Source organism: Sus scrofa, chromosome 7, assembly GCF_054392235.1.
Source record: "Sus scrofa isolate SSC_HxYL_T2T_F1_AM1 chromosome 7, Sscrofa_HxYL_maternal_Yorkshire_Landrace_v2.0, whole genome shotgun sequence".
Taxonomy (NCBI): domain Eukaryota; kingdom Metazoa; phylum Chordata; class Mammalia; order Artiodactyla; family Suidae; genus Sus; species Sus scrofa.
Window position 1 is genome coordinate 76,885,528 of NC_139389.1, and position 23,493 is coordinate 76,909,020.

At 39.7% G+C, this 23,493-nt stretch overlaps 2 protein-coding genes across 15 annotated transcripts in view; one reads left to right on the plus strand and one right to left on the minus strand.

The window, feature by feature from the left end:
* Positions 1-14,476, minus strand: part of LOC102165023 (uncharacterized) — a 72,326-nt gene extending 57,850 nt beyond the window's left edge. The window contains exons 1-3 of the mRNA XM_084970557.1: positions 14,423-14,476; positions 13,033-14,365; positions 10,886-11,077 (exon numbers count right to left, since the gene is read on the minus strand). Coding sequence (XP_084826683.1) covers positions 13,742-14,365; positions 14,423-14,476 — 678 coding nt within the window. The 3' untranslated portion in view covers positions 10,886-11,077; positions 13,033-13,741. The remainder of the gene's footprint in view (positions 1-10,885; positions 11,078-13,032; positions 14,366-14,422) is intronic.
* The window catches only part of HECTD1 (HECT domain E3 ubiquitin protein ligase 1), a 104,025-nt gene continuing 94,313 nt past the window's right edge, over positions 13,782-23,493 (plus strand). For 8 of the 14 annotated variants that reach the window (XM_013978136.3, XM_021099880.2, XM_021099877.2 and 5 more), the window contains exons 1-2: positions 13,782-14,156; positions 15,466-15,747. In XM_013978136.3, coding sequence (XP_013833590.3) covers positions 15,608-15,747 — 140 coding nt within the window. In that variant the 5' untranslated portion in view covers positions 13,782-14,156; positions 15,466-15,607. Of the gene's footprint in view, positions 14,157-14,390; positions 14,561-15,465; positions 15,748-23,493 lie in introns of those variants that run through there. The other 6 variants (XM_084968944.1, XM_084968947.1, XM_084968948.1 and 3 more) reach the window with 1 other exon arrangement.

Here is a 23,493-nt window from a genome sequence, read left to right on the forward strand (position 1 = left end):
AAATACATTTTTTAGATCCAATATACGGAGATTGGCTTTAGTTTTGAACCTCTGCTTATCATGTAAACCCAGAGACATAACTTGTATGATCTGTTGGCATTTTATTTTATTTTTATTATTATTATTTTGCTTTTCAGGACTGCACCCGCTGCATATGGAGCTTCCCAGGCTAGGGATTGAATGGGAGCTACAGCTGCCGGCCTACACCACAGCCATAGCAACGCCAGATCCTAGCCACATCTGCGACCTACACCACAGCTCATGGCAATGCTGGATCCTTAACCCATTGAGTGAGGCCAGGGATTGAACCCGCAATCTCATGGTTCCTAGTTGGATTTGTTTCCACTGCACCATGACAGGAACTCCTATCGGCATTTTAAAGTTGAGATTTATTAAAGGAAAAAACCTCATGGTCAGAAAAAATAAATAAATAAATGCATTTTTTTGTCTGTAACTCTTATTCTCACATCCGATTTAAGAGACAACTACATAGCAATATGGATGGACCTAGAGATTATCATATTAAGTAAAGTAAACCACACAGAGAAAGATAAATATCAGATAATACTGCTTACATGTGGAATCTAAAAAAAAAGACAGAAATGAACTTATTTACAAAACAGAAACATTGACAGAACATTTTAAATCAACTATAGAAGAAAGAATAAAAATCTTAAAAAAAATTAAAATTAAAAAAACCCCAGAAACATATTCACAGACATAGAAAACAGACTTATGGTTACCAAAGAGGAAAGAGGGTAGAAGGGTAAATTAGGAGGGTGGAATTAACATATACTATATAAAACAGATAACCAATAAGAACATACCATATAGCACAGGGAACTATACTCAATATTTTGTAATAATCTCAATATTTATAGGTAATAACCTATTAAGGGAAAATAATCTGAAAAATACATATATATATAATAAATAACTGAATCACTGTGTTGTACACTTGAAACTAACAAAACACTGCACATCAACTATACTTCAGTAAAAAAATTTAGTAAGAGAACTGCATAAAGTAATGATTATAAAGCTGAATAGAGGGCATACAATATATAAAGATATAATTTGTATGTCAATAATAGCACAATTGAGAAAGGAGGAAATAGAGCTATATGGAATAAAAATTTTGTTTACTATTGAAATTCAGCTGTATTAATCCAAACTTGATTATTTTAAAACTAAAATGTTAACTCTAACCCCTACAACAACCATTAAGAAAATAATTCAAAAACATATAGTAAAACAATTGAAATGATATACCAGAAAATAACTATTTAACACAAAGGAAAGCAATAATGGAGAAATGGAGGAACAAAATAGACACAAAACACATAGAAAAGAAATAACAAAATGGCAGATGTAAAAACTATGTAATCAATAATTACATTAATTATAGATAGACTAAATACTCCAATCAAAAGGCATAAATTTGCAATATGGATTTAAAAAATGATCCAACTATATGCTGTCTGTAAAAGACAAGCTGAATGGAAAAGAATGGAAAAATACACACCATGCAAACAGTACCCAAAAGAGAGACCTGGAGTAGGTAAACTAATATCAGACAAAATATATTTTAGGACAAAAGTTGTTACTAGAGGCAAAGAAGGATATATTATAATAATAAAAATATCAGTATGTCAGGAAGACATAACAACTATAAATATATAGGCACCTAACAACAGAGTCCCAAAATACATGAAGTAAAACTAATACAATTGAAGGGAGACATAGACAATTCAATAATAATAGTGGAGACTTCACGATTCCACTTTCAATGATGACTAGAACAATCAAGCAGATGATCAGTAAGGAAATACAAGACTTGAATAATACTATAAACCAACTAGATCTAAGAGATCTTCATCCAACAAAAACAAAGGCTCATTCTTTTCAAACATACGTGGAAACAACTCCATGAGTTAAAAAAAATAAGCACAAAACTTGTATACTGAAAACTGTAAAATATCATTGAAAGATTAAAGATTAAATAAATGGAAAGCTATCTCATGTTTATAAATTGGGAAACATTATTAAAATGGTAATACTTCCCAAACTGATGTACATAATGCAACCTCTATCAAAATCAGAGCTTTTTTTTTTTTTTTGCATTTGACTAACATCTTAAAATTCATATGGAAATGCAAACAATCCAAAAGAGTCAAAATGATCCTGAAAAAGAAAAGCAAAGTTAGAGGGTTCACACTTCATGATTTCAAAACAAACTACAAAGTCAGGGTGGTGCTGGAATTAGGATAGAAATTCAGATCAATGACACATTATTGAGAATTCAGATACATCTTTACATCTATGGTCAGCTGCTTTTCAACAAAGGTGCCAAAGCAAGTCATGGGGAAAGAGTATTCCTTTCAACAAATGGTACTGAGACAACTGAATATTCATGTACAAAGAAGAAGGAAGTTGGACTTCTACCTCACAACATATACAAAAATTAATTCAAAATGAATTACAAACTAAGATCCATTAAGATCTTACACTATAAAACTCTTACAAGAAAACATAAATGTAAATCTCCAAAATCTTAGATGGTTTCTTAGATTCTGAAAGCACATGTGACAAAATTAAAAATAGAGAAAATGGAGTTCCCGTCGTGGTGCAGTGGTTAACGAATCCAACTCGGAACCATGAGGTTGTGGGCTCAGTCCCTGCCCTTGCTCAGTGGGTTAACGATCTGGTGTTGCCGTGAGCTGTGGTGTAGGTTGCAGACGCGGCTCGGATACCGCATTGCTGTGGCTCTGGTGTAGGCCAGTGGCTACAGCTCCGATTCAACCCCTAGCCTGGGAACCTCCATATGCCGCAGGAGCGGCCCAAAGAAATAGCAAAAAGACAAAAGAAAAAAAAAAAAAAAAAAAAAAAAAGAGAAATTGAATATCATAAAAATTTTAAACTTTTGTGCTGCACAAAACATCAGCAAGAAATTGAAAAGACAACACAGAGGATGGAAGGAAATATTTGCAAATTATATCTCTGAATAGGGACATATCCAGAATATATAAAGAACCCTTACAACTCAACAATGAAAAGATAAATAACCCAATCTTTTCTTTTACTTTTTAGGGCTATACCTGCAGCATATGGAAGTTCCCAAGCTAGTGGTTGAATGACAGCTGCAGCTGCCTGCCTACGTCACAGGCAAAGCAACGCAGGATCTGAGCCATGTCTGTGACCTATACCACTGCTCATGGCAACACCAGATCCTTAATCCACTGAGTGAGGCCAGGGATCAAACATGCATCCTCATGGATACTAGTCGGATTTGTTATCTCTGAGCCACAACGGGAACTCCAGAAATAACCCAGTATTAAAATGCATGAGTGATTTGGAGTTCCCACTGTGGAATGAGATTAAGAATCTAACTGTGGCTGCTCAGGTCACTGCAGAAGATCTGGTGTTGCCACAGCTGTGGTGTAGGCCATAGCTGTGGGGTAGGTCACATCTGTGGCTCGGATTCAATCCCTGGCCCAGGAACTTCCATATGCCTCAGGTGAGGCCATAAAATTAAAAAAAAAAAATCCATGAAGGATTTGAATATGCTGTTTTCCAAAGAAGGTATATGAATAGCCCATAAACACACATAAAAGATGCTCAACATCATTAGCGTATCAAAATCACAATGACATACTACTTCATGTCCACTTGGATGGCTATATTTATAATTTTTATTAAAAAAAGACACTTTGGAAATTCCCTTGAGGCACAGCAGGTTAAGGATCTGGCATTGTCACTGGCTTGGGTCGCTGCTGTGGCTTAGCTTGATCCCTAGCCCAGAAATTTCCACGTGCCACAGGTGTGGCTAAAAAATAAAAATAAAAAATCCCACTTTTGGCTGGAGTGCCATCTTCCAGTAATTCACCAAAATGACTAACATAAAGGGAAAGAGGAGGAGTTCCTGTCGTGGCACAGCGGAAAAGAACCTGCCTGGGAACCATGAGGTTGCAGGTTGGATCCCTGGCCTCACTCAGTGGGTTAAGGATCCAGTGTTGCCATGAGCTGTGGTATAAGTTGCAGATGTGGCTCAGATCCTGCGTTGCTGTGACTGTGGTGCAGGCTGGCAGCAACAGCTCTGATTAGACCCCTAGCCTGGGAACCTCCATATGCTGCTGGTGTGGCCCTAAAAGGACAAAAGCCAAAAGTAAAAAAATAATAAAAATAAATAAAAATAAGGGGAAAGAGGAGAAGCACCTGCTACATGTCCTCTAGGCCTTTTAGAAAACGTTGTTGTTCCTTTGGCCATATACATGCAAATCTACAGGTAGATGATATTGTAAACCTCAAGGGAATGGGCATTGTTCAAAAGGAATGCCCCATATTACTCAACATGGTGTTGACATTGTTGTAAACAAATGAGTTACCAGCAAGATTCTTGCCAAGAGAGCTAATGTAAATAATGAGTGTATTAAACACTCGAAGGGCTGAGATAGCTTCCTGAAACATGTGAAGGAAAATGATTAGAAAAAGAAGGAAGCCAAGAGTTCCTGTTATGACTCAGGGGTTAACAAACCCGACTAGCATCCGTGAGGATGCGGGTTCAATCCCTGGCCTTGCTCAGTGGGTTAAGGATCTGGTATTGCCATGAGCTGTGGTGTAGGTCACAGACACAGCTCAGATCTGGTGTTGCTACGGCTGTGATGTAGGCAAGCAGCTACAGCTCTGACTCAACCCCTAGCCTGGGAACCACCATTACACCACGGGTGTGGCCCTAAAAAGACAAAAAGAAAAAGAAAAAAAAAAATGAAAAAGCCTCTGGACTGTTTTAAAAAAAGGTAACAATTGTAGAATCCTTATACGCTGTTGGTGGGGATGTAAAAATGATACTGCTGCTTTGGAAAACATTTGGCAGGTCCTCCAAAAGCTAAGCTCAACAGTTCCATTTGTAGGTATATATCCAAGAGAATTGAAAATATACATGTTTAACAAAAATTTTGTACATGAATGCTCATAGCAATCTTATTCATAACAGCTGAAAACTAGAAATCCAACTTCCATGAGCTGAATAAATAATGAAAATGTATATCCACACAATGAAATATTATTCAGCCATAAAAAGGAATGAAGGAGTTCCCTGGTGGCTCAACAGGTTAAGGATTCAGGGTTGTCACTACCAGGGCATGAGTTCGATCCCAGGCCACAGATGTGGCTAACAAAAAATGAAGTTCTGATACATACTATAATATGGAGGGGTCCTGAACACATAATGCTGAATGAAAGAAGCCAGACATAAAAGGCCACATACCACATAATAACATTTATACAAAATAGCCAGAGTAGAAAAATTCATAGAGATAGAAAGTAAATGAGTAGTTTCTAGGGACTAATGGTTGGAGAGACTGTGAAGCGACTGCTCATAGGTATGGAGCTTCTTTACTAGGGTGATAAAAATGTTCTGGAATTAAAATCATTTTTTGACTACACCCATGGGATGTGGAACTTTCTAGGCCAGGGATCAAACCTGCACCACAGCAGCGATCAGAGCCACTTCAATGACAGCACTGGATCCTTAACCCGCTGTGCCACAAAGGAACTTCAAAAATGTTCTGGAATTTGGAGTTCCTGTTGTGGCTCAGTGGAAATGAATCTGACTAGCAACCATGAGGACACAGGTTCAATCCATGACCTCACTCAGTGGGTTAAGGATCCAGCGTTGCTGTGAGCTGTGGTGTAGATCACAGACTCAGCTTGGATCTGGCGTTGCTGGGGCTGCGGTGTAGACCAACGGCTATAGCTCCCATTCAGCCCCTAGCCTGGGAACCTCCACATGCCATGGGTGCAGCCCTAAAAGGACACACACAAAAAAATATTCTGGAATTAGATAGTGATCATCTAATCTATAATTAGATAGTGCTGCACAACTTCGTGAATATACTAAGAACCACCAAACTGAACACTTTAAAAGGATGAATTGGGAGTTCCCGTCGTGGCACAGTGGTTAACGAATCCAACTAGGAACTATGAGGTTGCGGGTTCGATCCCTGCCCTTGCTCAGTGGGTCAAGGTTCCGGTGTTGCCCTGAGCTGTGGTGTAGGTCGCAGACGCGGCTCGGATCCTGCGTTGCTATGGCTCTGGCGTAGGTCAGCGGCTACAGCTCTGATCGACCCCTAGCCCGGGAACCTCCATATGCCGTGGGAGCGGCCCAAGAAATGCCAAAAAGACAAAAAAAAAAAAAAAAAAGGATGAATTGTGTATGACTTATATTTCAATAAAGCTATTATTAAAAGTATATATATACATATATATAACACATATATAAATACAAATTTTATGTATTTAAACATATATTCATATATATGATATACACATCAGAAAATTGAATATAAGCCTAAAGAAACTGAATAAAAAACTTGAAATCATATAATCATGATGATTAGCAAAGAAAAACTTGTACAGATAACATTTCCTTGAAAGCTTGGGGTTAATTTCCTCGGTTAGGAAGCTCCTTGCCTTAATCTCTAGATACCTAAGCATATCCACATTCTCACATTAATAATACATATATACAGTCTGTACATATTATCAAGCTATTGGCATTTACCTAGTAAATCAAACATTATTTCCTGGGCTCCAAATTTATACTAAATTCTGATTTACCTTTCTGGGTGTTATAGAGAAGGATTCAGATAATCTATGGCAAATAGACCTTAATGGAAGTAAAAGATAATTTTGGTTTTGAATGACCCGGATGGATTTTTCTGCTAAGCAGCTTTACCTGCATAACTGCTCACAGCTTTAACTCAGCTATGACAGACACACTGATCTTTGAAAGTATAAGTTTAATCTTCTGAATTAAAGGAAGAAGGCTGAGGGAAAGCAGCTAGTTTTCCTGGCTCAGATAATCAAAGCCTGGCCTTCAGGCCTCTTTGGTTGGCTGATTAAAAAGGACTCCTTAGCATTCCCGTCGTGGCGCAGTGGTTAATGAATCCGACTAGGAACCATGAGTTTGCAGGCTTGATCTCTGGCCTTGCCCAGTGGGATGGGGATCCGGCGTTGCCGTGAGCTGTGGTGTAGGTCACAGACGAGGCTCAAATCTGGCGTTGCTGTGGCCCTGGCGTAGACTGGTGGCTATAGCTCTGATTAGACCCCTAGCTTGGGAACCTCCATGTGCCGTGGGAGCGGCCCTAGAAAAGGCAAAAAGACAAAAAAAAAAAAAAAAAAAAAAAAAAAGGACTCCTTGAATAACACATGAGTTGGAATGGTGTTGGGTAAATGAATTTTTGACTTTGGTAATGTAAGTCCAATAAAAGTTGTTAAATGCCAGATCTGAGCCACGGCTGCAACCTATAACACAGCTCATGGCAATACCAGATCCTTAACCCACTGAGCGAGGCCAGGGATCAAACGTGCATCCTCATGGATACTAGCCAGATTCATTTCCGATAAGCCATGACAGGAACTCCATATGCTGTAATTTAAAACTATGAGGAGTTCCCATTGTGGCTCAGTGGGTTAAGGATTCAGTGTTGCTGCAGCTGTGGCACAGGTTGCGACTGTGGCTCGGATTTGATCCCTGGCCTGGGATCTTCCATATGACTTGAGTGCAGCCAAAAAAAGAAAAAAATAAATAAAATTATGAAATATTTCTAAAAAATTGTCTCAAAATGTCAGTAGTGCCTCCTTTATCCTTCTAGAACTCAAAAATATATTTTAGGGCAGCATCTACCGCATATGGAAGTTCCCAGGCTATGGGTCAAATCGGAACTACAGCTGCCACCTACACCACAGCCATAGCAATTCGAGATCTAAATTGCATCTGTGACCTTTGTTGTAGCTCATGACAAAGCCAGGTCATTAACCCACTTATCGAGGCCAGGGATCAAACCCTCATCCTCATGGACACTAGTCAGGTTTGTTTCACTGAGCCAGCCACAATGCGAATTTCCAAACTCCCATGTAGTTTTAAAAATTCATTTTTATTATGGGATTTTCAAATATACACAAAAGTACAGACACTAGTATAATGAACCTCCATACACTTATTACCCAGATTCAACAGTTATCCTCAATCCATGGCCAATTGTGTTTCATTTGTACTACGCTTATCCCCTCACATTTTTTTGCAGGAAATCTCAGTTATCATACCATTTCATCTGTAAATATTTAATATGCTTCTCTAAGCAATAAGAACTTTTTTTAAGGAAATATAACCATTATACAATTATCATAGATTAAAAACAATGAATGATAACCCAATATTAACATAACAATATTAATAGCAAATACCCAGGAGAAATTTCAAATTTATTTTAAATTATTAAATGTTTTTCCCTAATATACATTTTAAAATATGTAATAAGAAGATAAAATTATTTACAGAACTAAGGTTCTTGAAAGTTTTCTATTGATTATATTTCTACAAATCAGATCCAATTTTTCCTTTAACTAAGTTATAAAGTACTTAACACACACCCTAAAAAAAAGCAAAAAAAAGTGAAACTGTCAAAATTCTAGAATTTATTTTTATTTTAAGATATATTGTTTTTGAATTTTAGAAAAGAATGATTCTGAGAAGACAGCATTACTAAGACTTAGTCATCTCAAGCTAAACATAGTATCTCATTTTTTAACTTTCAATTCTGAAATAAGTTTAGACCCCCCAAAATTGCAAAAAAATAAAGAATCCTTTATCCAACTTACCCAAATGTCGTTACGGTAATGCCACAGTTAAAGTATATGAATTTCAAGGCATTTACAGTATTTCCTTTAAAATCTTAGATACAAATGTGTTCATTCTGTACTATGAGACACAATTTTGGTTTTTATTTTCTTAGTATTGTTGCTTTTTAAATAAAAGTATGTTAAAATGCTTATTGCCAAGAAGCAGATAAGTGGGTGAGGTGCTAAAAATACTGTTAGATAAAGTCATAGTTACCTGAACAATTACATCAAGAGAATGTTGCTTAATGGATAAATAACTGCTTGGTGAAAAGTTTGTGATGTGCCGGAGCCTTCATTTTGGCCATGTCTGTCCAACACCTTTATCTAATTGGTGACTATCAAAGAATTTGGATGGATGGCAGATACATTTCACTACACAATCAGGATTCAAAGAGATATGCCACGGGATGAAGCACTGATTCCAAACAAACAAGATGAAACTGATTAGTCTAAACATTAGGGACAAAAATATCAACTGCTAAATGAAAAGGCTGAAGAAATGGCTTGGCACCTCAGGCAGCAAGAGGTGAGGGCTTTAGTTCATTGCAAACTGTGTAAGCCAAAGGAGTGATGCAACTACCACCCTCCCAACTCAATGCAACAGAAGAGTGGACTCCTCTGCCCTGGTCTGAAGCACAGTTTGTTTTTTTGTTTTTTCTTTTTGTCTTTTTGCCATTTCTTGGGCCACTCCCATGGCATATGGAGGTTCCCAGGCTAGGGGTTGAGTCGGAGCTATAGCCACTGGCCTACACCAGAGCCACAGCAACGCAGGATCCAAGCTGTGTCTTCGACCTACACCACAGCTCACAGCAACGCCAGATCCTTAACCCGCTGAGCAAGGCTAGGGATCGAACCAGCAACCTGATGGTTCCTAGTCGGTTTCGTTAACCACTGCGCCACAGCAGGAACTCCCTGAAGCACAGTTTTAGGTTTAGGAATCAGTTAACAAATGTTAGGAGAAAGTGAAACATGCCCAACGAGGGTAAAGCCATGGATGGAAACAGATTTATTTTGCCTGGAGAAGAGAGTACATGGGAACATGACTGCTGTCTTCAACTATTTGGTGATCTGACACATGGAAGAGGAAGCAGACCTAGCATGTCAAACCAGAGAGCAGAACCAATAATGCAATAATATTAATAGCTGGCAATTTTGAGTATTTAATATGCGGCAAGCATTTACACACATTATCTGGTTTAATGTAATTATCCTATGAGGGGTTAGTTTCTGCTATTATCTCAGTCTTATAGATTAGGAAAACAAAACTCAGAGAGGCTAAGGCCACAAAGCTAGTAAGTCAAAGTCGATAATATCCACAATGAATTAATACTTGTAATACATTTAGAAGAGTGTTAGGACATGATAAGCACCTAATAAAATTTACTGCAGTAATAATAAGTATTATTATGATTTTATTCAAATATTATTATTATTGCATTGACATAGGCCAGTGATTCTCAGCCTTGGCTACATGTTAGAGTCACTTTAAAAAACACTGATGTGTGAGAGTTCACTTGTAGTGTAGCAGGTTAAGGATCAGGCATTTCACTGCTGTGGCGTGGGTTTGATCCCTGGTCTGGGAACTTCCACATGTCATGGGTGAGGTCAAAAAAAAGAAGCTCCACATCACATGCCTTTAGGGAACTAAAATTTAAAACAATAATATGATAACATTATGCACCTATTAGAATATTAGAATGGGTAAAACCCAAAACACTGACAACACCAAATGCTGATGAGAATGTGAAACAATGTGAAGCCTCATTCACTGCTTATGGAAAATACGGTACAGCTACTTTGAAAAACAGTTTGGCAGTTTCTTACAAAAGTAAACATATTCTTGCAGGGAGGGAGAATTAGATGAAGGTAGTCAAAAGTTAGTCAAAACTTCCAATTATAAGAAAAATATGTACTAGGGATGTACATGATAACATCATAAAGCTAACACTACTGAACATTATAAATGAAAATTAACAAAGTCCTAAGAGTTCTCACCACAAGGGAAAAATAACTTGTTAATTTTTTTCTTTAATGTGGTATCTACATGAAATGTTGGATGTTCACTAAACCTACTGTGGAAATCATTTCATGACATATGTAAGTCAAATAATTACGTCGTACACCTTAACCTTACACAGTGCTGTATATTAATTACATCTCAATAAAACTGAAAGAAGAAAAAAAAACCCAAACATATTCTTACCATGAAATCCAGAAATTTTGCTCCTTGGTATTTACCCAAATGAGTTGAAAACTTAGGTCCATGTAAAACCTTGCACGTGGATGTTTATAGTAGCTTTATTTTCATTGCGAAAACTTGGCAACATTCAAGAAGTCCTTCAGTAGGTGGATGGATAAACTGGGGTACATCTAGATGATAGACTATTATTTAGCCCTAAAAAGAAATGAGCTATTAAGTCATGAAAAGACACAAAAGAAACTTAAATGCATATTCCTAAGTGAAAGAAACATGAAAAGACTACATACTGTATGGTTTCATCTATAACATTCTGAATAACGTTAAGACAATAGACACAATATAAAGATCAGTGGTTGTCAAGGGTTAAGGGAGAGGAAAGGATAAATAGGTAGAGCACAAGTGATTTTTAGAGCAGTGAAACTATTCTGTATGGTACTATGATAGTAGGTATGTCTCATGATACATTTGCCAAAATCCATAGAATGTATATTTCTAAGAGTGAACTCTAAGGTCAACTATGACTTTGAATGACAATAATGTGTCAACAAAGGCTCATTAATTGTAACAGATGTACTACTCAGGTAGGGGATTTTAACAGTTGTGCTTGTACATGCACAGGAGATATATGGGTATTCTCTGTACTTTCTGCTTAACTTTGCTGTGAGCCTAAACTACTCTTAAAAAAAAAGTCTATTAAAAAAAAAAAAAAAAAGGTTCTCCAAGTGACTCTAATGTGCAGCTAAGGTTGAAAACTACTGGCCTAGGTTCTTTGCATACATAATCTCCTTCCACTCTTCTAACACTTCAATATTCTGTAATAACCTATAAGGAAAAAGAATCTGAAAAAAAATACATATATATAAAACCAAATCATTATGTTGTACACTGAAACTAACATACTATAAATCAGCTATATTTCAATAAAAATAATTGAGGTTATTCATTTACATTCTGATATATCTTTAAAAAATATTTTAAAGATATATTTCTTCTTCATTCTTCTTTTTTTTTTTCTTTCTTTTTTTTTTTTTTTTTTTTGTCTTTTTTGTCTTTTTTTGTTGTTGTTGTTGTTGTTGTTGCTATTTCTTGGGCCGCTCCCGCGGCATATGGAGGTTCCCAGGCTAGGGGTCCAATCGGAGCTGTAGTCACCGGCCTACGCCAGAGCCACAGCAACGCGGGATCCGAGCCGCGTCTGCGACCTACACCACAGCTCACGGCAACGCCGGATCCTTAACCCACTGAGCAAGGGCAGGGACCGAACCCGCAACCTCATGGTTCCTAGTCGGATTCGTTAACCAATGCGCCACGACGGGAACTCCTCTTCTTCATTCTTAACGCCAAAAACTAGGCCCTTTGGGCTCTTCCTCCCTCCCTCCACTACTGGGGGACTTTAGCAATCTCCCAGTTAGTCTCCTTGTCTAGGTTTTTAGCCATTCTGGACACTCTGGCCCTATACATCTAAGGCCCAGAACTTTTTCAGTCAATGTTCTAGTCCAGAACATGTTACCTCACCCTAAATTCTGGATCCCACATAAGACCCTTCTCACTTTAGCTCTTATCTTCTCTATCATTGCTTAATGCTGGTTTTTTGCTTGAGGTGCTGGTCCTCCTTCCTGTGTCTCAGAACATAGGGTTTGCTTGTATTCTTTCTCCTCCCTTGTGGTGTTCACATTCTACCCACTCTTCAAGGTCCAAGAGGAACGCCACCTTCTCCTTAAAGATTTTCCTGCAGCTCTTGTCACATTCATAGCTCACAAATAATTATTCTCATGTGTTGTAGTTCTGACAAGATAGTTGGAATGTTCTACTCTTTTCTCTGAGTTTCATCTGTTAACAGGAGACCTAGGGACACTTACCTGCCACAGTCGGACAAGTACTTATAGATATCTTCAGTGCAAATCTGTAATTTCCAAAATACTAGTTCTTCAAGCATATGGTGAACCCAATCTAACTGCTTAAAAGAACGCTTCTCAAATACTATCATATAATATTCATGTTTGTTTAAAAGATGAAAAAGTGAGAGTACAGTGGGTGTCTGGGCATGGGTTTACCTATCTCACAAACCAAGGCATTAATTTCTTGATTTTAAAAAAAGGAAGCTATAGTCACATTTCCAATTAATTATATCCTAAATATCTCCATCTACGTACCATAAGCAAATATATTTTGTTTTCAACGCCTGTGAAACAGAACGTCCGAAGGGAATAATTACAGACATTCTTGCGACCAAAACCCACAGGAAAAAATCAAAAGCACACTCGCAGTGCTGCTGCTTACTGGGGACGCCATTGGGCCTGAATTCACGCTTTTGGGAGCCTCAGTTCTCTCATCCGTACAATGGAGAGAACACTCGACAATATTTACTTCCCCGGAGTTGTGAAAGATTTTCTTTCCAACGAACTGCGGGCGGTTTGCCTCCTAGGACCGAAGGGAGGCGCTTCTCCTCCCGCGACACTTTTCGGTGCTCGAGGAGGGGTGACCAGTTCTTGGCCGGGTACGGTCGCCCTGGTAGGACGCCAGGCAAAGACAGCCTGGGCCGCAGGTTTGACGTGCAGCCTGAGTGCCGTCAGCAGGAGCGCGCCAAGTGTGTACACACCGTGCAAAACACGCTGAGCGTACGTGCAGCCGCGCGTGCGGGGTGGTGGGAGCGCGCTCCGATTGATAGCATAGTGAAGGTGCAGGGCGTACGATAGTAAAGCGACAGCTGACAAGGCCGAGGGAGACCGAGGCCCGGAGTGCGAGAGAGACCAGAGAGAGGCGGCGACGCGTCCCGCCGCCTGGCACCCAGGGCTGGCGCCCCTTGCGCCACTGGCCGACCGGCACCTGCAGCGCCCCACGTGGCGGCCGGCGAGGTCGCAGTCAGTAGAGCCCATTTGCTCCGCCTCCGCGCCGCACGGCTGCCCTCCGCAGCTTCCCCGCCCGGCTCTCCCCCGACCCTCCTCCCTTCCCCCTCCCGGATCGCGATGGACGCGGCCTCCCCCCGCCGCCGCCGCCGGCAGCACCGCGCGGGCCTCTGAGCTGTAAGGCCGGAGGAGCCGCGTGCCGGGGACGGGACGTGCGCTGGCTGCCGCTGGTCTGGGGAACCTCTCGCTTCCCCGTCACCAGGTCCCCGCGGAGGAAGGGGAGGGACGAGGAGCGGCTTTTCCTGTGCCGCTTGCCCGGCTCGACCTGCGCGGCCTGCGGCTTCCTGGGAACTCTAGGGCCGCGGCCGGGCCTGGCTCTGCCCGCGGCCTGCTTGGAGCTGGACCGGAGTGGTTTGGGAGGACAGGCCCGGGTAAGAGCTTGAGGGAAGGGGAGGCGGGGACTCCCTGGGCGGTCGGAACGGCCCTGGTGCCGGGATGAGGGATGCCCGGCGGCGGGCTGGGAGCGAGACCCCGGCCCCTGGTAAGGTCGGCGGCACTGCTGTTGACTTACCCTCTTAGCCCCTTTGTTTCCCAGCCTTGGCTCTGCCCGGGGCGGGACCCGGCTTGTCCAAGCCGGAACCTACGGCAGCCCCCCCCCTCCCCTTGTCCTTGAGAAGGTTTCGCCGCCCGGCGGGGCCAGGGACATCTCCCCGGGCCTCGGAGTTCCGGGCGCCGCTCCCGGGAGACCCATCTCCGAGCCCGCCTCGGTGGCCTCCTCTAGGGTAGAGAGGCTTGCTGCTCCTCCTCCAAAACTTCCCCCTCCTTTTCGACACAGGTAGCTAACTTAGCCGGGTTTGGTGCCAGGAAACCGGAGCGCGGTGCCTGCGCCTCTCGGCGCGGGGTCGAGTGGGCCTAGGGTGTTGGGTCACCCCTGCTGACGGCCGCCGTTGGGTGCCCACTGGAACCTGCCGCTGGGTTTATACACCTGCACCTGGGTTGCAGGGGACCCAAAGCCGTCTCTCCTTCACGGCACTTACGAGCTTTTGTAATGACTTGCCTGTTGTGGTTGCTTTTCCTTCGCTGTTGTTGTTTTTAACCAACTGCCCACTCTATGGGGACAGGGAAAGAGGACCATAGATTAGCCTATATTCTGATCCGTAATGTGTTAGTCCATTGTACTTACTTTTAGCATTTCTTTTAAAACTTTTAAAAACAGTTGCCAAAACAGCCAAAATTCCTAATCAAGTTTTTATTCCTAGATAGATCTTGTGTCTATCATTTGTATTTAGATATGGTAAGAATAGCAGTAAGTAAATCGAGAAGTCGGCAGAATTTATGAAATTGGAGGTAATTTTAAAATAGAAACTTAATTTGGAGAGGGATTAGATCAAAATTCTTAGTCTCCTTAAAATACTGATTCTCATCCTTATCCGAAGATCAGTTTTGGGTCGAGGAGGGGAAAGACGTTTGCTGAAAAAGAAAGAACTCATAGTAAGGTGTTGTTTGCCTTTTGGCACAGACATTAGTGATAGCAGTACTGGGATAGGAAGCTTGTTTAACTGTCTTTGACAAAGACGGCTCAGGTTTCCAGTTAAGCAGCAACCTAATCAGCTTATATTCTTGTTCAAAACTGGTTTTTATTTAGTGTGATATATGAAGTTAAACCGAGGAATAAGGAAAGTTGAAAAACTGCATTAAGCTCTCTATCCACACACACTTATGAGTCTTTTCTAATTCCAGGAGGACACCACGAAAATTTGGCTCTGGCCCGTGTAAAAGAAAAAAAAAATTTAAACCCACCCTGATCATTTCTGGACATTTAGAGGAATTTTTGCTTTTACTTTTTTAATTTAAGCAAAGAGCCTTTAAAAAAAAAAAAACCATGGCAGATGTGGATCCAGATACATTGCTGGAATGGCTGCAGATGGGACAGGGAGATGAAAGGGACATGCAACTAATAGCCCTTGAACAGCTATGCATGCTGCTTTTGATGTCTGACAACGTGGATCGTTGTTTTGAAACGTAAGTACATCCCTTCATCATCTTCCTTTGGAGTTGCTGTAGTGACATCTACATGACATGTTTTCAGCCATTTCCTGATTTTAGCTTCTGTAGAATTTTCTTCAGTGAGTTTTAAAACTTTTAAAAAGTTTCTGCAGTTTTGCATTTGTATTTTTCTGAGAAATAAAAATTGGTAGGTGAACTAACTCCAGTAATGATAGTTACGACACAAATACATGTTTGTTGAATGAATAGGAATTAGTAGGGAATACTAATTTTAACCTTGTGTGTGATTGATCCATTTTCAGAATATTTTATGAACTGGGAAATACAAATACTTCTTTAAGGTTGGTTATTTCTGTATGAAAAAAATTGGCCTGAAATTAACAAAAGAATACAAACTATAATGAATATATGTTTCCAGTTGCCCTTCATTGGTATTAATTCATGACACTGCCTTTGTTAAAGCAAATGATTGGTTTGTAAATTTCAGTTTGGAGCAGGTATAAATTAGACCTTACCCATATAACATACTTTTTGGAATAGTAGAAGCAAACTTTGAGGTTTGTAGAGTTTAAACAGTTTCATTCAGAGGTTATGTAGAATTTGCAAAAATGTAAAGGAACTAGATTGGTCATTAATGCCATATGTTTCCACTTATATGCTTGCCTAATTAGATTAACTGTTTTGAATGCCAAACACACTGGTTTTTGCTGTTTATTTTATATTTATATTTACAATTTTGAATTCCAGTGATAAGTGAAAACTCAGATGCCTCTGTATTTGTTTTGATGCCATTTTGAAGTAATTGTTAGGAAATATTCCAGATGTTGACATAAAATTTGGTATAATCTTAATTTCTTTGAGTTGGGAATAAAGACTATAACTAAATTGACAAAAGTATTTTTAACCATCTTCATTTTTGATTGAGTAATTAAGGTGAAGTAATAAATGAATTATTAGGAGTTCCTGTCGTGGCGCAGTGGTTAACGAATCCGACTAGGAACCATGAGATTGCGGGTTCGGTCCCTGCCCTTGCTCAGTGGGTTAACGATCCGGCGTTGCCGTGAGCTGTGGTGTAGGTTGCAGACGCAGCTCGGATCCCGCGTTGCTGTGGCTCTGGCGTAGGCCGGAGACTACAGCTCCGATTGGACCCCTAGCCTGGGAACCTCCATATGCCGCGGGAGCGGCCCAAGAAATAGCAAAAAGACAAAAAAAAAAAAAAAAAGAATTATTAATAATTCTTAGTTGTAAATCCCATTGAAATGGTATTATTACAGTAAAAATCCTTATGAACAAAGTTTCCAAATTACAGTTTGTTAGTGATCCATTTATTTCAGCTAGTTATTGTTATTGAAAGACTTTCAGAACCTAATTTAGCTTGTCTGTTAATACTTATTTTGGCAGTGTTCGTAGAAAAGTGAAATAGATTTTTGGGTATTCATAGATTTCATTAGAAGGTTTTCATTAACCTGAGAATTGCTTTTGGTATTTTAAAAATTAAGTCATGCATACCAGTCAAATCAACTATGATATCTTTTATTAAATACTAGCATTTGGTAGAGGTATTTGTAATGACATTTTTACAAAGTCTTATTAAAACAATTTTATAGGAGGAGTTCCCACTGTGGCTCAGTGGGTTAATGACCTGATGTTGTCTCTGTGAGGATGTGGGTTCAGTCCCTGGTCTTGAACAGTGGGCTAAAGATCCAGCATTGCTGCAGGCTGCAGTGTAGATCACAAATGCTGCTTGTATTTGGTGTTGCAGTGGCTCTGGTGTAGGCTGCAGCTATAGCTCCCTTTGGACCTCTAGCCTCAGAACTTCCATATGCTGCAGGTGGGACTGTAAAAAAAAAAAATTTTCTTAAGGAAAATTTTGAAATGGAGTTCCCATTGTGGCTCAGCAATAATGAACCCAACTAATATCCATTAGGACATTGTTCGATCCCTGGCGATCCCTGGCCTCACTCGGTGGGTTAAGAATCCAGCATTGCCATGAGCTGTGGTGCAGGTCCTAGACATGGCTTGGATCCTGAGCTATGGCTGTGGTCTAGGCCAGCATTTGCAGCTCTGATTCGACTTCTAGCCTGGGAACTTCCATGTGCCGCAGGCACGGCCCTAAAAAGACAAAATAATAATAATAATAAAAATAAAATGTAAAACTCAATTATGTAAAATCCTACCATCCTCACATAATTGTTACTCTTTTCATTTTCCCTTCTAGGCTTTATTAATATTTGGTATAATGTAGCTGAAATTAAAGTCAAGATGCAATTTATATTTTTTATTTACTAAGTATAGATACAAGAGATTTTCAAGTTGGACTGGTTAGCCCTATTTCATTTAACATACCATTAAGTTGTCTATCAAAAATAGACATTTGTGGAGTTCCTGTTGTGGCTCAGCAGGTTGCAAATCCAACTAGTATCCATGAGGACATAGGTTTGATCCCTGGCCCTGGTCCATGGCTTAAGGATCTGGCATGTCCACAAGCTGTGGCATAGGCGGGCAGCTACAACTCTGAAGTGACCCCTAGCCTGGGAACTTCCATATGCTGTGGATGCGGCCCTGAAAAGCAAAAAAAAAAAAAAAAGACATTTGAGAGTTCCCTGGTGGTCTAGTGGATTAAGGATCAACTGTTGTCACTGCTGTAGCTTGGGTGACTGATGTGGCTTGGGTTTGATCCCTGGCCTGGGAACTTCTACATGCTGCAGGTATAGCCAAAAACAAACAAACAAACAAAAACAAAACGGCATTTGGTTAAATTTGTGACAGTCTTTTTAAACTTTAGTTTGCTTTCTTCATTCTATAGCCAGATTTTTATTGTCACAAGGAAAACTGTCTTTGGTTCCTTTAAACAGGAGATGCAGTGTGGTGAGATGTAAAGAATAGGCTGTGTGTCGTCAGAGACCTGGGTTCAGATTCTTGGTTTGGTACATGAAGTTTAGCCTTTGAGAGCTTTACTTTCTTCCTTTGTAAAATGACAGTAGTGTCATTTCTCGCGGGCTCCTTGTGAGGATTAAAGGGAAGAAAGTATGTGAAAAGTGTGTTGAGTCAAGTGGGCTACCCACCAATGGAATTATTAAATGTCTAATTTTGAATTTTATTTTGGGACTTCATTTCATTAAACTGATGGATTGGGAGAGCTTTTAAAAATTCTTTGAAAAGGTCAACAAGTAAGATGGACATGTGCATATTTTAAATATTAGTGAAAATCTCTTATTTAATTCAATTTCATAAGATACTAGCAAATAGTCCTTGTTTATGTCAGATAATGCAAAGTCTGCCTATGTGTTCAGATAGGTTTTTGCCTGATTAGCTTGAATTAGTAGTTATATGTGTGTTTATTTAGGAAAAGCAGATGGTGTGGTACAAAAAATGGCCTTTGGAATGGGATAGACTTGAGTTTAGGTTTTTGTTAAGATTAAATGTGATGATAATACATGTGAGATGCCTTTTCATTTAACTTAATACTTCACATAGCTCTTTATTTTTTGTGCCAGTTCTGACAGGCTTTTCGAGGTGAAGAAATACACACTTTCTGTGAAGTTCTGATACTTCTTATTAATGCCTGAACTTAAAGTAATGCTCTAGAAAGTAAAATTTAAGTTGAAGGTTAGTTTTGCTTTCATCTGTGATATGTTGTTGAGTTGAACTTTTAATATGAGTTATACATTTAATATGAGTTAAATTTAATAAATTATAAATGAGTATTTTTACATTCACATCAAAATAGATGATCGTTGTACGTATTTTTTTTTTTTTTTTTCTTTTTTATGGCTACACCCACAGCATATGGAAGTTCCCAGGCCAGGGAGTGAATCTGAGCAGTAGCTGCGGCAACGCAGGATCCTTTAATCCACTGCACCAGGCCAGAGATCAAACCACACTTCCAACCCAAGCTTCTGCAGTTGGATTCTTGACCCACTGTGCCACGGTGGAAACGCCTGTATTCTTTTTTGTTTTTCTTAACTTTTTTTTCATTTTTTAAAGCTTAATCGATGTATAGTTGATTTACAGTGTTGCGATAATTTCTGCTATACAACAAAGTGATTCAATTATACATGAACACATATCCATTCATTTTCAGATTCTTTCCTTATGTAGATAATCACAGAATTCCTGTACATATTATTATTATTTTTTTTTTTTTTTTGCCTTTTCTAGGGCCGCTCCCGGGGCATATGGAGGTTCCCAGGCTAGGGGTCTAATCGGAGATGTAGCCACCAGCCTACACCAGAGCCACAGCAACGCAGTATCTGAGCCGCATCTGTGACCTACACCACAGCTCATGGCAATGCCAGATCCTTAATCCACTGAGCAAGGCCAGGATTGAACCCACAACCTCATGGTTCCTAGTCGGATTCGTTAACCACTGCACCAAGACAGAAACGCCTCTGTACATATTCTTATAAGTAGATAAATCCTGGGGAGTTGTAGATCCTGCTACTAAGTCTTCGAGTAATACAATTTGAAAGTTAGATTAGGAAGAATCCAAGATCTTTCCAGAAGATTAGAAAATGGAATCTTAGAGGTAGTACTTTTAGGTACCAGAAGGCTCTTATTTAAAAAATAATCATTTTACTTAATTCTGAGGACACAAAAGGATATACAGCAAAATGTAAGTCTCTCCCCTCCTACCTCCTGGCTAACCAGTTCTCCTCTCTAGAGGCAGGCACCATTAATAATTTTCTTAGAGAGCTATTGCAAGTGAGAATGCCTTCATCAAGTCTGGATTCCAGTATTGTTGAACACAGTAGTAAAAACCTCTTATTGTATATTTACAGAAAAAGATAAATTTGTACAACAGTGATAAGGCTTTTAACCTTTTAAATTGTCTTCCTCCTTTTTATTGTTAGTTGTTAAGATAGGATGATGACCAAAAACAGATACAGTCTCTGCTTTTGTGGTGCTTAGTAGTATAATAGAGAAGACAGATATTAAATGATTATAGAAATAGGAATTCCCGTCGTGGCGCAGCAGAACCATATCCAACTAGGAACCATGAGGTTGCAGGTTCGATCCCTGGCCTTGCTAAGTGGGTTAAGGATCCGGCGTTGCCGTGAGCTGTGGTATAGGTCGGCAGCTGTAGCTCCGATTTGACCCCTAGCCTGGGAACCGCCATATGCCGTGGAACAGCCCTAAAAAGCAAAAAAAAAAAAAAAAAAAAGATTATAGGAATAAAATTGTGGTTACAAACTATGGTAAGTGCCATGAAGGAAAAGTTTAAAGTGTTGTGACAGCATGTAGCAGGGACATGACCTGGGGGTAGGGGTGGCTTCCTTTGAGGAAGTGGTTTTTTCCTACAGATATGAAGGATAAGTAAGAGTTCATGGGATGAAGTATGAGGAGTTGGGATAGAAGGTTGTTCAAAGGGAATGCAGCCTGTGAGGAGTTGTGAAGAATTGTGAAGAAGTGGGGTGAGCATGACATGACTGAGGAACTTGGAGAAAGGTAGCATGCTTAGGGCAAGAGAAGGTTGCTGGAGAGCTATGTTAAGGTAGTGGTAAGATTAGAGAGTCTTGTGTATGCTTTTGGTTTTATCTTCAAAGCAATGGGAAGGCCTTGAAATGCTGTAAAAGAGTGAGTGATGTGATTAAACTTGTCTTAAAGATTAGAGAGTCTTGTGTATGCTTTAAAAATATTACTTTACCTGCTCTATGGAGAATAGATGGGTGGTGAGGACAGAAAGATTGAATGCTTGTAGACTTAAATTTAGGAGGTAAAATAAAACGTGAGTGGTTGGATATGAGAGTGAGAAAGGAGATACCATGGATGACTCGGGTTACAGTGTTACAGTGGATGATGATGCCATTCAGTAAGAGAGAATATTGGGAGGATCGTGTTTTGCAAGGCTGAGTTCATGAGTTTGGATTTGCTTGGATTCTCTTTTCTGCTTTGCATTTACTGTGTTATGTTGTTTTGATTGAAATGTGTGGAAAAAAATTATCCTCTATAGATGCAGTTCAACCGGGGAGGGAAAGGGATGTTGTAATGATTTTTTTTTATGTAATTATGGGTATACTTTTATATCAAATCCAAACTGGGCAAGGAGTAGTTATAATGTGAATTCTGAAATCATATTGGTGAACTTGTATTCTTACTACACTAAAATTTATTGGTCTCTCTGGTACTTTGAGAGACTTTGGGTTTTTTTTTTTTTTTAAACTCACATTTAACTTTGAAAAATCATACACTGGTCATGTGAAATATAGTGTTCTACTGAGTTTTACTGATATTCCTACTCTTAACATATGTCATTCTACAATATCACAAACTCACATTTGTTAATATGACTACTGATCACATCAGAAAAGTCTTTAAATATTGGGATGTTGTCAAGCTCATGGTGGCAGAAACAAGTTTTCTTAAGTTGAAATTTTTCCTTAAGGGAGTTCCCATCGTGACTCAGCGGAAACTAATCCGACTAGTATCCATGAGGACACAGGTTCACTCCGTGGCCTTGCTCAGTGGGTTAAGGATCTGGTGTTGCTGTGAACTGTGGTGTAGGTTGAAGATGCGTCTTGAATCTGGTGTTGCTGTTGCTGTGGCCAGTGGCTTCAGCTCAGATGACCCCTAGCCTGGGAACCTCCATATGCTGCAGGTGTGGTCCTAAAAAGAATGAGAAGAAAAAAAAAGAAATTTTTGCTTAAAAGCTTGAATGTTATCATTGGCAACAAATACTGCAAGTTGTTTTCCTTGAAGTAGAAGGCTTAACTTGGTTAATTTTTGAGAAAATGTTTGCTAGATATCCAAGTGTGAGTAGCCACAATTTGTCTGAAGTTCTTTCAAGTAAAAATGATGTTGCATGAAAAAAGTAGCTAGTTCAGCTCTTCAGCAGTTATACAAGTACTTTTCCTTGATACAACTATCATTCTTAAGTATGCAGAAGTGCTTTACGCTTACTTCCCATTTCCTTAAGTAGAGCATTAGAAAGATATGTATTCAAAAGTTGAGATTTTGTAAAATAAATTTTTTTTTTGCCTCATCAAGGTTATTTTGTAGTGAAACTGGTTCCCCCCACCCCCATGCTAGAGCTTGGCAGGGAAGAATATGATTACTGGTGATTCCTTGATTCATGCTAAAGCACCAGCAGTTTTATCCATCAATGCTTTTGCATCACAGTGCACATGTCAATACAGGGAAGAAAGATTCAAGAAGAGAAAGGACATTTGTGTTGAATACTGGTGAGAGGTCAAGAAGGGTGAAGACTAAAATGTGTCCTTCAGATTTAGCAGTGTTCTCAAGGACATTGATCATAGTGAGAGCTGGGTAGAGTTGTTTGATGGGCAGATTTGAATGGGTTGAAGAGTAACATGAAGAATTGGAGATGGAGTGTGGAAAGCTTTTTTGAGAAGTTAGATTGGAATGAGAGTGTGGGGCTTTTTATTTTAAAGGTCAAAGATTTAGGAGAGATAATGGATAATCCTTAGTGTAAGGATTCTGAGAAATTGAAAGAGAATTGGCTATTGTCAAGAGCAGTGCTTTTTATTTTTTATTTTGGCTGTGCCTGTGGCATGTTGAAGTTCCTGGGCCAGGGATCAAACCCATGCGAGCTGCTGCAGTGACAATGCTATATCCTTAACCAGCTGTGCCCCAAGGGAACTCCAAGAGAGCAGTGCTTTTTAGACTTTAATGTGCTTGATGTGAATCATCTTTTAGTTTATGCTTTGTGTGCTTGCTGACCATGTCATTAAATCTTTGAATTCCTCAGAGCCTAGTACTGTTTTGCTCATCTTTCTCTCCTGCCTTCAACACCTAGCATGA